Below are 13,411 nucleotides of genomic sequence, written 5' to 3'. Positions count from 1 at the left end.
CCAATCGACCCAATCTCTCCTCATACGTCATTCCTGCCATCCCAGGTATCAGTCTGGTGAATCTTCGCTGCAATCCCTCCATGGCAAGAACATCCTTCCTCAGATAAGAACAGGGGTGTTGTCCTGGCCAATATTTATCCCTCAATCAGCCTCCCTAAAACCGATTGTCATTGCTGTTTGTGGGTATGCAAATTGGCTGGCACGTTTCCTTCAACAGCGACTACACTGCAAAATGTACACCCCCAGCATCGAAGCTTTGACCATGCTCGATCAGCTCCGATGGACGGGTCACATCATCCACATGCCCGACACGAGACTTCCAAAACAAGCGCTCTATTTGGAGCTCCGGCACGGCAAGAGAGCCCCAGGTGGGCAGAGGAAACGCTTCAAGGACACCCTCAGTGCAACATCCCCACCGACACCTGGGAGTCCCTGGCCCAAGACCGCCCAAAGTGGAGAAGAAGCATCCGGGAAGGCGCTGAACACCTCGAGCCTCTTTGCCGGGAGCAAGCGGAAGCAGCGGACGTCAACCCAAGCACCCCACCCACCCGCCCCTTCAACCACCCTCTGCCCCACCTGTGACAGAGACTGCAGGTCCCGCATTGGGCTCATCAGTCACCTGAGAACTCATTTTTAACATGGAAGCAAGTCATCCTCATTTCCCGAGGGACTGCCTAAGAAGAAGACTTCAATGGCTGTAAAGTGCTGTGGGATGACCTGAGGTTGTGAAAGCTGCTATATAAATGCAAGTCTGCTTTTCCTCCATGGAGGGAGATTGCTTTGTCGGAGCAGCTGCCTGGTAAAACCAGTTTAATATATCGAGTATACCTCTTACCATAATAGTGATGACATGCATTGATGTCTTTGGCTTTAATTTCTAATATGTTTTATTGTTTCACCTCTGCAGTGGCAGTGTTACATAATCCACACCAATACTCTAGAGGAGCAACCCACATAACACACACAATTATAAAATGATCAGATTTCCAGTGAGGGCGGGAGGGGGGAAACACACCCACATCCACCTTATAATTTAATCACATTTGCTTTTATTTGTAAGGCACAATAGATATTTCCTTACAGCACTAGCGAACTAATTTAATACACTTTTGTTTTATTTAAGACATAATAAATGTATTTTAACACCGCCACATTAATCTTCAACACAATTTGCATACATATTCATACAAACTGATACTGGTGCAAATGCAGTATACAGCCTTTGCCGCACCAGTGGAAACAAATGGACTTTTAAAAGCAAAGTGTTTTTTTCTTAATATTATTTTTAAGTGATTCGACGCTCTGAAGTCACAGCATCAGATGGATTAATTCAATAATTATAATCCTTTTTCTAATTCTGTTGTATGAGAGGTTATGCATTATGCAATGACATTCGGGAAGGCCTCTGAAGCATTGGTTATCTCTGGGAGCCTCAGTAACCCTTTGAGGACTGCGACAGCATGAAAATAAATACAAGCGGAGATTTAAAAAATCTCTCTTCAATCAAGATCAAATCCGTTCTACCGAAATGGGAAAATTTAACAAGTTTTGGGATGCCAAAAAAGTCGTTAGATTTGGGTGCGATTTAAAAAAAAAATTCTCCTTAAAAGGATCTGAGTTGATCTTAAGTAGGATCCACTGTACAGCAAGCTGACATTTGTAGTTTATTCAAATACTGTGAAATTGAGCAATATCGCAGAGTTTGTACAATTCCATAATTCTAGTTGATAATATTCAGCATTAGAATTTGAGAGAACAGTTTGTAAATCGAAAGGGTATGTATTATAAGAGTGGCAAAGCACTTTTTGTACTCAAGGGGTTAACGATTACTCGTCGACACGTAATTGCCTGTTTAACATAAAACAGTATCTCCCCCATTATAACTCATGTTAAATTTCAGTATGTTATTGGCTAATAATGCAGGTCAGGATATAGCCAATTTCCTTTGTGCCCTGTCTAATCTGGGAGCGCAGCGTCGATATTGCACACCGTTTCCACGCAGGCCGCTGGGATGGATGAGATGCACCAACCCGTACAAGCACACAGCTCTCTTTATTATGTTTATGTACTAACTGCAGATTGTGACACGATTATACATCACGCTTGACTTAAAGGGGGTGAGGCACCTAAGTGCATGTTACATGTACAATTCATTCCATTAAATTAAAAGAAAAATTAAGTTAAGAAAAAAAGTGACCATAGGTGACCACTCATTTACCACGTTTCATCTTAAAACATTAGCCACAATGACAATTTCGATAGCGATCATCACTGTATTCAAGGGTGGCTGCTTAATTCAGGTGCAAGTTCCATTTTTTTTTTACTAAACTGCATCAATCTCTCACTGTTGCTGCTGACTATGGCCAGGTTAGTAAGTGGCCTGCTTAATTCAATTGGAGATTTGGTTTAATTCAATGAAAACCTGGCATAATCTGTGAGGAAACGGGTGGATACCGAACCTCTGTACAGCTTGCGATGATGATGAGAACCACAAATTCTGGAAATATGGAGCTGGTCGCCAGCAGGTGCAGAGAGCAGGGGGCAGGCTTCTGTTTTGGTGGGGGGGGGGGGGGATAGAGACTCATCAGATTGGATATGGTAAAGGGGCTGTAGGCCTAATGTTCATCTGTCCTTTCTCTTTCTCCGCTGCTGACCAACTGGCTGTACCGCTCCATGACTGTGTGTGTTTACTTCAGCTGTACAGAATGTATTCTTTCACTGGCGTGGAGCCACTGTGTGTGTGTGTGTGTTTTTTTATTACATGTCAAATGTGAGATAGGCAGTGCTTGCCAAAAGCTACAAGATGATTTTTGTTTTAGTTTTACACAAAGGAGTTCTTAAGGGTTCATGTTTAGGTGAAGTGGCACAGAGAAAACAGGAGCTGTTTGATGAACTATTGCTCAATTTATTTTAAAAGCAGAAAGTCCCAAAGGCAAAGGAATTCTCTGCTTGACTCACTTTTGTCTCCGTTTAATTTGTGCATCTATGCCAGGTCTTACTGCAGCGGTCAGGGCACTTGCAGTCTTAGGTGTTTAGGCCAAGCGACCAAAATCTCTTTTTCCGGTTAAGAATTCGGGAAAAATTACATTCCTGCAGATTCTCTTCCTGTGTGAGCCACCTCCCTGTGCAATATTTGAACGGGAGGAGGTGCCGTTAGAGACCAGGACAAGATGGTGAAACAGCAGGCTGGACCTCCAGTTACCTCAAGAGCATGGATTTCAACCCTGCCACTTCAAACACCACCCTGATTTGTATCTATGCAAGTGGAGCTCTTCCAAGTGAAAGGCTTATTAAAATAATGGGAATAGGGTACGTTTCACACAAGAACTAAAAAAGCCTCAACTACATCACTTGCCTCTAGCTTCAGCAGATGCTAAAACAATGGTAGCCTAAATAAGTGAGTACACACAGCAGCTTAAGCAGATTCACAATACCCGAGACAAGGGTCTCGCTATCTAAGGGCGCCTTTATAGAGCACGGGCTGGTCGGAAGTCAATCCATGTTCAGCAATTGGATAGATCAGAGAGTTATACCGGCACCCAGCTCTGTTGCAATTTAAGAATAAGTTTTGTACAGCGATAGGAAAGCTGGTCCGCGGCCCCGGGTCATGCGCGTACTGTGGCTGTTGACATGCACACATCATGCAAATTAAGTGGGTAATTGGTTTAGATTAGCAGAGAAAGCAGTGGATTCGGTTTGTGAGCAGAGCAACTGGATTGCGGGCTGGGTGCAATGTCTCCCCCTCCCCCCTATTTTTTTTTTGGTGCGCGGGCCCTTTAGCTGCACAGCCCATTCAAAATTCTGTACATGCAGTTACTCCCACTGAAGAGCAGGTTAGCGGGCGGGGGGAACAACGACGATGACTTTATGTCATGCCCGCCAGCTTGCTATGTAGTACCTGAACTCCACCAGGCCAGAGCAATACCGCCGCCTGCGCACCAGAACGAAAAATGGGCGAGATACTCCCACCAGCCCAGGTTGGAGAGAGGGCTTTTCTGCTGCTTTAATGCGCTCGAGAGTCAGATCACTAACCTGCCGGCAACCAGGTCTATGGTCATTTTTTTGAGTCATTGCGAAGCAGAAACTGCTTTGCAGCAACACCAAAAAAAAGAGTTTAACGGCACCCCATTATGATTAAACAAATAATGCAATGAAACTGCCGCTTCCCCATTAAGAGTTTAGTTTCACTTCAAACTTTACGCTTAAAAAGTCATTTTATGACTGAACGCTTACATATGCTCTGTAGAAATTTAGCATCTTTGGACCATTTTTTGCCAAGTATATATTGGGTTGCAAGTTGAGGGATACGAGCCAGTTTTGACTGAGTAATCGTATCTGGCACGTCAGAGGAAGAGAGAGAGGTGGCACACAGCCAGCCAGCAGCAGTAGCAAGGAAACTGGTTTTAAATCATAAGCAAATAAAAGAACTGAAGATATTTGCAGTGGTCTAACGTTTAAAGCTGTAGTATATATATATATATATATATATGAATATATATATATTTTGTAGTTCAACACTGATTTCAAATGAAGTCCTCATTTGGAAATCCGTCAAAAGCACATGAAATCCTAATGTTATACAAGTAAAACAGCACTGATCCCCCTTCACGGCTTCCGACTCAAGAAAGGCCTGGCTAATCCACTGAAAAGAGTGACCTGTATAATGACACGCTCTCAGTAACCAGAATATATACACACGGAACAGAATATACCGTATTTACTCTAATATAGGCCACGCTTAACACCCGCCAAAAAAATCAATTTAGATTCGGAGGTTTCCCCTCTTTCTCTCTCCCCTCTCCGCCCCCCCCCCCCCCCAGAAGAGTCCGAGTTTGAGGGTGATCGCTCTGCGACCAAAGAAGATGTAATGATCTTCCAAACGGCATGTTCCCATATGGCACGTTCCCATATGGCACATGCGTGAGGGCGATTCTAGTTCATGGTGGCTGGCTGTAACCAGCAGGGGTCTGCGCCATTCCAGAGATTAATAAAGACCCCACACAGGATGTTGGATGGTAAATAAACAAAGATTCTTTACTGCAGCATTCGATGATTCCAGGTTACCAGACTGTGGGGGGTTGTAGGGGTTGGGGTTTCTGCTCAATTAGTTGCCAACGGGTTTGCCCAAGAATGTCCAAATTCGTATGCTGAAAAGCACAGTAGTCGTCTGGTCCCACTAGGAATAAATGTTCCCAACAAGTAGATCCTTTCTTACAGATAATCCTGAAGATGTACCTGAAACCTCATTGTCAAATCTATTTTCTGGCCATTTTCCTGACTCTATGCTGCCATCGGGGCTAATTTCCACCTTCTCTGCCATGAGTTTGGGTAAGAAGAGCCTCCCAGTGGAGTATTTCAAAACCCCCCGTCACGAAACTCATTGTAGACTAGGTCTAAAACCCAGCATGTAAATTACAAGCAACTGTGGGTGGCACCAATCTGTACCACAGGCCCAGTTATACTCAGGAAATGACCTCATGAAATTGCCTTAGAACCCGAATTGTTTTTTTCATTCCCTCACACAATTGGCTCTGGTGTTAATTGTATGGTTATTAGACTTTGAGGCAGAATCCCAATTTAGTATTGTTTTCTAGCTTTGGCCCGGGGGGGGGGGGGGAGGAAAATCTGCGTGTTATAAACCCGAAGTATGGCATACAAAAGTCCATTGTCAACCAAGACTGACAGCATCTCCACAGCAAACAGGAAACTAACTGCAGCTCCAACTTTGGCCCGGTTTATCCTCAACTCACTTATGGATTCCCCTTTCTTTGCCGCTATTCCATCTAGTACTGTAAGCTGAAAAGCAAAATGAAAAATTAAGATTTCCCCCAATATTTAGGTAAAATCCGAGAACTGCTCATCAAGAAGAAATGACAACCCCGCCCTTCCCTCCCAGCTTCTCGTCAGTGAGACTTTTGATATACCCGATTGCGCAGGCACAAGTTCCCTTAAAGAGTTCATCCACAACATTTTATGAAGATCTACAAAAGGCTTGAGTTTTTTTTTTCCCTCCTTTATTTTAACAGCCATTTTGTTTTAAGTTGAGTTTCAAGTTGGTGCGTATGCCACCATTTTGATGCCGATCGACCCAAACCCAACAGAAAATGCAGGAACCTCTTCTGCAGAGCTCTCCCACCAGATTTTGGGGGGGGGGGGGGGGGCGCTTTGGTACAAACGGAATGAACTGCCATTATATTTCACTTTGCCCGGGCGGGAACGAACAGATAATAAAATAATTTAAATGGTCATCTGTAACTTGAGCAGTAGATCTTTTACTGAAACAGTTTCAAATGTCGACTTTGACTTTTTGGTCTACAAAGTTCACACAAAGGACCTACGCCGAATATTGCTCACTCGGCAGCAACCAAGACTGACGACTGCACTCAAACCTTTGTAGATCTATAGAAATATCTGGATGAATTTAAAAATTTTGTTTAAGAGGACTTCGTCATATTTATTGTCCTATTAAAGATTTGTTCGCACATAACAGCTTTAGAATGTGTTAGTAGGCCATCCTTTAAAAAAAAAAAGGGGCAAAGATATGGTATCTTCAATAGCACAGACCATCAACCAGCTTACCATCAATTTGGCAAATTTGCTTTGGTTTCTGAGAATGTGCTGAGCTGCACTTTACAGGTCATTCCACTTAAAAGTGAATCACTCAACCACCCAATTCTGGGAACAACTAGTAGGAAAGGCAAATTCCTGCCAAGCACGATTTCAACGGCAGAACCAGAAGCTTTTATCTTGAAAACGTTGAACACTAGAACGTCCATCAGGTGGACAAGCCAATAAGTTACGCCCTTGTCTGAGGCAACTTCAAACTTAGTGTGTATTCCTGCTTTGTTCATGCCAAAACAAAGTTGCTTTTAATAATATACTGCAGCTTTAAAATAGGCTTTGTTCTCCTAAATAATAACATACACAGCACAAAATTGCCACCTCCGAGATATATACAGGCATTAAAACAAACACCAAAGATCATTTTAAGGATTGTGTGTTGAGTGATCCTCAAAAGTTCCTAATCCGGTTTCTGTACCCCCTCATCTCTCTGGTGATCGCCATCGTGGTGGTTCTTGTCATCTTTCGTAGCGAGGTGGATCTGTGAGCCCAGGGCGCTGGATAACGCCAGGAGTCCGGCGCTGGCACTGACCGACGGGATGACGGGAGGCTGCAGGCCGGCCGGAAGGGGGGTGAGCGGCACCGTGAGACCGTGGAGGTGAGACAGCTGCTGCGCCTGAAGCTGCTGCTGCAGGGAACCACAAAGAGAAGGTGATCAGAGGCAAAGCAAAAACGAAACAAAAAACAAAACAACCAACCCGGGAAAACAGGCAAGCTGCAAGAAGAGAGAGAAAAGGAAAGCTTTGTTTTAATGCGGTATTACACTCACGTTCTGGAAAGAACAGCTCTCTTCGCCAGCAAGCAGAAGTGAGCAGTTGATTGATTATTGTACTGAGCCTTGCCGGGTACAATAGCAGATCAAACACTCAATCCCACTGGCTGAAAACATATAGAATAATGGATAGCAGAGAGTGAATCACAAGGCGGCGATCTATTTTGAGGGGTTCAGAGAATGTCACATTACAAAGTGTGAAGCTTTGAGCTTTTTATAAAACACCTGAACAATGAGATTTGATTAGAGCCTTGCAATTCATTCCTTGCCAAAAAAAGCAAACTCATACTGGACGAATTATATTTTGTACTTTAAAAAAAAAAAATTCTTACCATTATGGCTGAGGCACCATTTTTAAAATTTTTTTTTTTAAGTAAACCTGTTCTGGATTTGTGAGGACGTCCACAGGAGAATATTAAACAGCCTTGCAACTGATTAATGACATCGCACATGCAGAGTACATTATAGGCCATTTCCTCCCAGATGGGCTATTCCGCATTTGATTGTTAAAATTTAGAATATTAAAAAAAAACATCCTCTGAACAGCCGTGTTCCCCTGACCTCAGTCAGTCGCCCTCCCATGCTAAAACAATCTGCTGTACAGTAGTTTATTGTCTCCTTCAGTCCTGCACGAGCCATGTGCAACAGCATTCACATGACTGGAAACCACACTGATGTTTCAGCAAAACACTGAAGTTAAAGGGACAAATTTCATCGCCACTGTGGACGAGAAGTGAATACCATTCAACAGTTGGGGCTTGTATTAGCTTGTAGTATATTGATCCTGCAAATCCATTGGCAGGATAGGCGCACCAACGTCAGTGTTCTTGCTCAGGCCAACATCCCCAGCATCGAAGCTTTGACCACGCTCAATCAGCTCCGATGGACGGGTCACACTGTCCGCATGCCCGATACGAGACTCCCAAAACAAGTGCACTACTCGGAGCTCCGGCACGGCAAGAGAGCCCCAGGTGGGCAGAGGAAACGCTTCAAGGACCCCCTCAAAGCCTCCTTGAAAAGTGCAACATCCCCACCGACACCTGGGAATCCCTGGCCCAAGACCACTCAAAATGGAGGAGAAGCATCCGGGAAGATGCCGAACACCTCAAGTCTCTTCGCCGGGAGCAAGCGGAAGCCAAGCGCAAGTCAACCCAAGCACCTCACCCACTCGCCCCTTCAACCACCGTCTGCCCCACCTGTGACAGAGACTGGAGGTCCCTCATTGGACTCATCAGTCACCTGAGAACTCATTTTTAATGTGGAAGCAAGTCATCCTCGGTTCCGAGGGACTGCCTAAGAGAAGAGAGTATATTGTAGGTGCAAAAAAGCAGGAGTGTTACCGAATTGGACATCAGTTTAACGACATGAAAAAAATGTCCCTCTGCCAGTCTCCCACCACACCACAGCCTCGATTTCACTTGTTTTCACACCAATTGGTTTCCCAAAGAACGGCACTCTCATGAGGTGGCGGGCGGCAGAACGAGAGCGCGCGCGAGGGTGTTACATTTATAGAACGCCCTTCGTGACCTCAGGATGTCCCAAAGCATTTTACAGCCAATGAAGCACTTTTGAAAAGTAGCCACTGTTGCAGTGAAGGAACGTCGTAACGAAAGCTGCACCACAGCGTGATGGCACGCGCGACTGCACGCGCAGCACCCTAGATGTCCCTTCCCCACCACCACCCCCCCCCGACCAGTCGAAGAGAATTTCCCCACAGAAAGGAGACAAAGAAAAACTGCCGTACCGATAATTCTGTTAAATGTATAGTTTAAATAGACCACTTTCACTGGCTCCAGAGATATTAGGATAACTGCACCTCCCAACATTTATTTGCGCTCCCTTACTGGGCAGCAAGAGGAAGGGAACAAGACTGAATCTCGTAACATCCCATAGCCAAGCAGCCAGTGAACAGAGGCTCAGAGATATGAGTAGCAGCAGCTCAGGCGAGAGCCACAGGTGACGGGAAGGTGGGCCAGCAGCGGCCAAGGGCCATTTTAGAAGTACTATTTCCTTAAAGTGACCACGGCTTATGTGTTTCAAATAGATTGCTGACTGTGGGGCAGGAATGTAACAGGCAGCAGGAATTACCGTGGTATTGGAGACCCTCTTGGTAATGCTATCTTTGAGAGATGTACAAATGAGGATGAAGTGAGGGGCAGGTCATAAAGAAGGGTATTTTCTTCTGCCAGAAAGCATTAGTGAGATCTTACTACAACGTTCCCAGAGATACAAGCTGCTCTCACTTGATGTTAACACTATCCAATCGTGAAGCGATTAAAAGCTACATATCCACCCCACAATCTCCAACAGTCCCAGGCTCAATCCCTGGTCTGTAGTTAGTATTCTGGCTGAGATAAACTACGATTGGCCATAGCATCCCTGGGGGAGGAGGGGAGGGGGGGGAAGGGGGGAGGGGCCAGGGCTCCCACTCCTAATTATCTAGTGCAATTCCTAATGGAAAGTGTCGACATCGAGTGAGGGCAGGATCGGGCCTGGCTGCGATGCCCCTTGTGGTGAAATAGCTCCCCCATGTCTGGGTTCAGATAATGAAGCATGACCACTTGGGCCAAGCACCAGATGGCAGCTGGTGCTTAATGGAAAGGTTACTTGCTCCAGCATGGGTCAATACCTTCAGGAGAGGAAAGAGAAAATTGATGCAACTTTAATGCTGGCTTGCATTGCTACGGCAACAGCTTAGGCCGCTTGGAGCCTTTCCCATAATTGTACGGCTTCCCAACCCTCCCCGTGGCACTACACGGAGCCTTTGAAGTATAAATCAAAGTTGGCTGTGATGACCGACACAAGCCTTATTGATGGGTTTAGCGAGGGTGTGTGCGAGCAAATGAATAAATCGGACATACCCTGATGACAGTATTGAGCTCCGGGGCAGTCACCTGCTTTGCACGTTCTATGGCCTGAACCACCTGTTGCTGATGCTGAAAGAAAGACAAAGACAGACAAATGTAATTGGACCACAGACTGTCAAAACACAGCTTTTCAAATGGGCGAGATAGTGAGCACGAGTCAGCGCTCTATAATGTTCAGACACTCAAAAACAGAGCGAGCTACAACACTACGAAGGGCTGATGGATCTTGCATTGATGTTACTGTTTAAACAGTCAGACAGACAGAATTAAGATGTAGTTACCTCCTGAGATAAGAAGGGGATGACTTGAGCACAGATGCCATTCAATCTTTTGACAATTTCAGCCTGCAACAGAAAAAAAAGGATATACAGTATTCAGCTCGTTTGAAACGCATTTACAATTGCAAACCGATGGTCGTGGTTTGTGGCGAAACTCAAATCATCCGTCCTGCGCAACTCCAATAAAGTTTTCACCCAAGGCCTGCCCAAGACTAGAGGCTACACTGCAGCAACTCCACCGACAGCTTTAACAGCAAACAAGCTTAAGAAAAAAGAAGCTTCCATGAAATTATAAATGGACATGACATTTCATGAGGAAAACGTAACAATGAACAGAGGGAGAGACAGATGAGCAGTTTACTCCAGGAGCGCGCTGACCTTATAACCCAAAAGTGGTTGATTAAAACCTTTACCACCACTGGGGTCAACTGTTTATTCTACTGGTACAATTGCAAACCATTTAGAAACACAAATGGTTGTGTCAAATCTGTCAAATTTCATTTTTGGTTTAAAAAGCTGATCTATTCGGACATATCCCACTCTTAGAAATAAAAACTCCACTGTCTCCAACTATTTTCGCAAAGCCATTAAACGAGTTCATTTTCAATTAGTTAAAAGAGAGAACAGAGGACTTTCTCTCAGATGCATTAACTTATTTGTTAAAAACTAATGGAGGACGACATTTTTAGGCTCACACTTCTAAATAGGTTTGAGATCTGTCTCACTAGTTTTAATCATAAATCTCACTCCTGCCCTTTCCCCACTGCAGACAGTCCCAGACGACCTGGAATATTGTACAGAACACAGGTTCAGTAGTGCCTTGAAACAGTTGGTTGCAGGTTCACATAACAAGTGCCCTATCTCGGCCCCCTCAACATGAAGAAGAAACAGGGAGCACATCCCCAGAGACAGAAAGGTATTGGAGTGCATCACTCATAGATGCGCTCCTGCACATCATAGAGAGACACTTCTACAGGCCGGAGAGCTGGAACCATGTCCAACAAGAATGGTTAACAGAGACTTAAGAGGGGCTAGTTGAGGAAAAACCTCCATCACAAGTCTGGCCCACAAAACTCCCAGCACAAAAACCAGTTGAGTTAGTTTAAAGGAATAAAACAACAACAACAACTTGTATTTATATAGTGCCTTTAATGTCGTAAAACGTCCCAAGGAGCATTGTAAGACAAAAAATTTGACAGCCACATAAGGATTGTGGTAAACCACTGTTATAACTGTCTGTATGTGTATGTGTATTCCACTAGGTACAGGTCTGGACATGCCTCGGCTGACTCCTCCCACTATTCCAGGTATATAAGTGACTACCTCCCAGTCCCTTCGTATTCTGGACGGGTCGACCACTCGAGACTAGACCTTCATTCTTTAGTTAATAAAAGCCTGGTTGTTACTCGCTTAACCTCAGTCTTTTGAGTAATTGATGGCGCATCAATTTTATTAACTAAATTTTTTATAATGGAGAAGATCCACACACCAGCATGCCTGGACCTGGACAGTCGGGAAGCGGACGCTTCCACCAAGTTTGCTCACTGGCTCATGTGCTTCGAGGCATTCCTGACTGCCTCCACTGCGGTCGTAACGGATGCGAACAAACTGTCTGTCCTGATCTCCAAGGTGAACCACCGAGTGTACTCAGTCATCCGGGACGCAACCTCGTACACAGCCGCCCTCCAGCTCAAGACCCAGTACACACGCCCTGTGAACGAAGTTTACGCCAGGCACCTCCTGGGGAGTCGCAAGCAACAACCTGGGGAATCGACTGAGGAATACCTCCAAGCACTGTCCGTGCTTGGCCGGGCCTGTGGGTGTAAGGCGGTAACGCCCACTAAGTACACGGAGGAACTGATCCGGGATGCCTTCGTAGCGGGCCACAGGTCCAACTACACCCGACAGCGACTGCTGGAGCAGAGTGACCTCACCCTCAACAAAGCCTCCGAAATCGCACTAACGCTAGACTCAGCCTACCGGGGCATGGATGCCTACTCCTCTGCACCGTGGACGCCGCGGGGAACGACAACCTGGGACACGGTAGGACAGCCCCATAGCACCGTGCCACCCCAGCCACAGCCCAACCACCGCAGCAGTGTCCCAAAGCCAGACAGCAGTATCCCAAGGCCAGAAATGCTACTTCTGTGGCCAGGCCAAACACCCCAGAGCGCGCTGCCCGGCGAAGAATGCGACCTGCTCGGGCTGCGGGAAAAAGGGACACTACGCTAGCGTCTGCAAGGCCAAAGCCACCCCGAACGCCAGCAGTGCCGCGTGTGGGCCGCCATCTTGGGCCCCCAACAGCGCCGCGTGTGGGCCGTCATCTTGGGCCTCCCCAGCCATGTGCGAACCACCGCAGCAGCAGCCATCTTGGACGACTCCAGCCACATGGGAATCATGGACGCCGCCATCTTGGACACCAGCCGGGACGCAGCAGGCCGCCAACCCACCCCCCCATCCGATACCCGCAGCGACACACCGATACGCTGGCCTCTGTTACGCTGGACCAAACGAGACCGCACCAACTAGCTCGGTCCAAAATGGACGTTAAGGTAAACGGCCATGCAATAAACTGCCTTTTTGACTCCGGGAGCACAGAGAGCTTCATCCACCCCGACACGGTGCGGCGTTGCTCTCTCCCAGTCCTGCCTGCGCACCAGCGGATTTCTATGGCCGCCGAGTCCCAGTCAGCGGACATTGGCGGCTACTGCGTGGTGACACTAGTAGTAGTCGGGACTGTGTTCAATTATTTTAAACTCCTGGTCCTGCCCCAACTTTGCGCTGCCGTGCTACTGGGGTTGGATTTCCAGTGCCACCTCAAAAGCGTTACGATGGCCCCCTCCCCCCACTCACAGTCCGCAGCCAGCAGCCTC

At 46.3% G+C, this 13,411-nt stretch overlaps 1 protein-coding gene across 2 annotated transcripts in view; it reads right to left on the bottom strand.

The window, feature by feature from the left end:
* Positions 1-869: 869 nt before the first annotated feature.
* chico overlaps positions 870-13,411 on the bottom strand; it is a 127,830-nt gene continuing 115,288 nt past the window's right edge. Inside the window, exons 5-7 of one of the 2 annotated variants that reach the window (XM_086004558.1) lie at positions 10,542-10,604; positions 10,255-10,329; positions 870-7,249 (exon numbers count right to left, since the gene is read on the bottom strand). In XM_086004558.1, the coding sequence (XP_085860684.1) occupies positions 7,022-7,249; positions 10,255-10,329; positions 10,542-10,604 (366 nt within the window). In that variant the 3' untranslated portion in view covers positions 870-7,021. The remainder of the gene's footprint in view (positions 7,250-10,254; positions 10,330-10,541; positions 10,605-13,411) is intronic. The other variant, XM_086004559.1, reaches the window with a different exon arrangement.

This window comes from Somniosus microcephalus, chromosome 13 (genome assembly GCF_052327205.1).
Source record: "Somniosus microcephalus isolate GS21.2 chromosome 13, FLI_Smic_1.0, whole genome shotgun sequence".
Taxonomy (NCBI): Eukaryota; Metazoa; Chordata; class Chondrichthyes; order Squaliformes; family Somniosidae; genus Somniosus; species Somniosus microcephalus.
The sequence above is the reverse complement of the archived record's forward strand: the minus strand, read 5'-3'. Positions and strand labels throughout refer to the sequence as shown.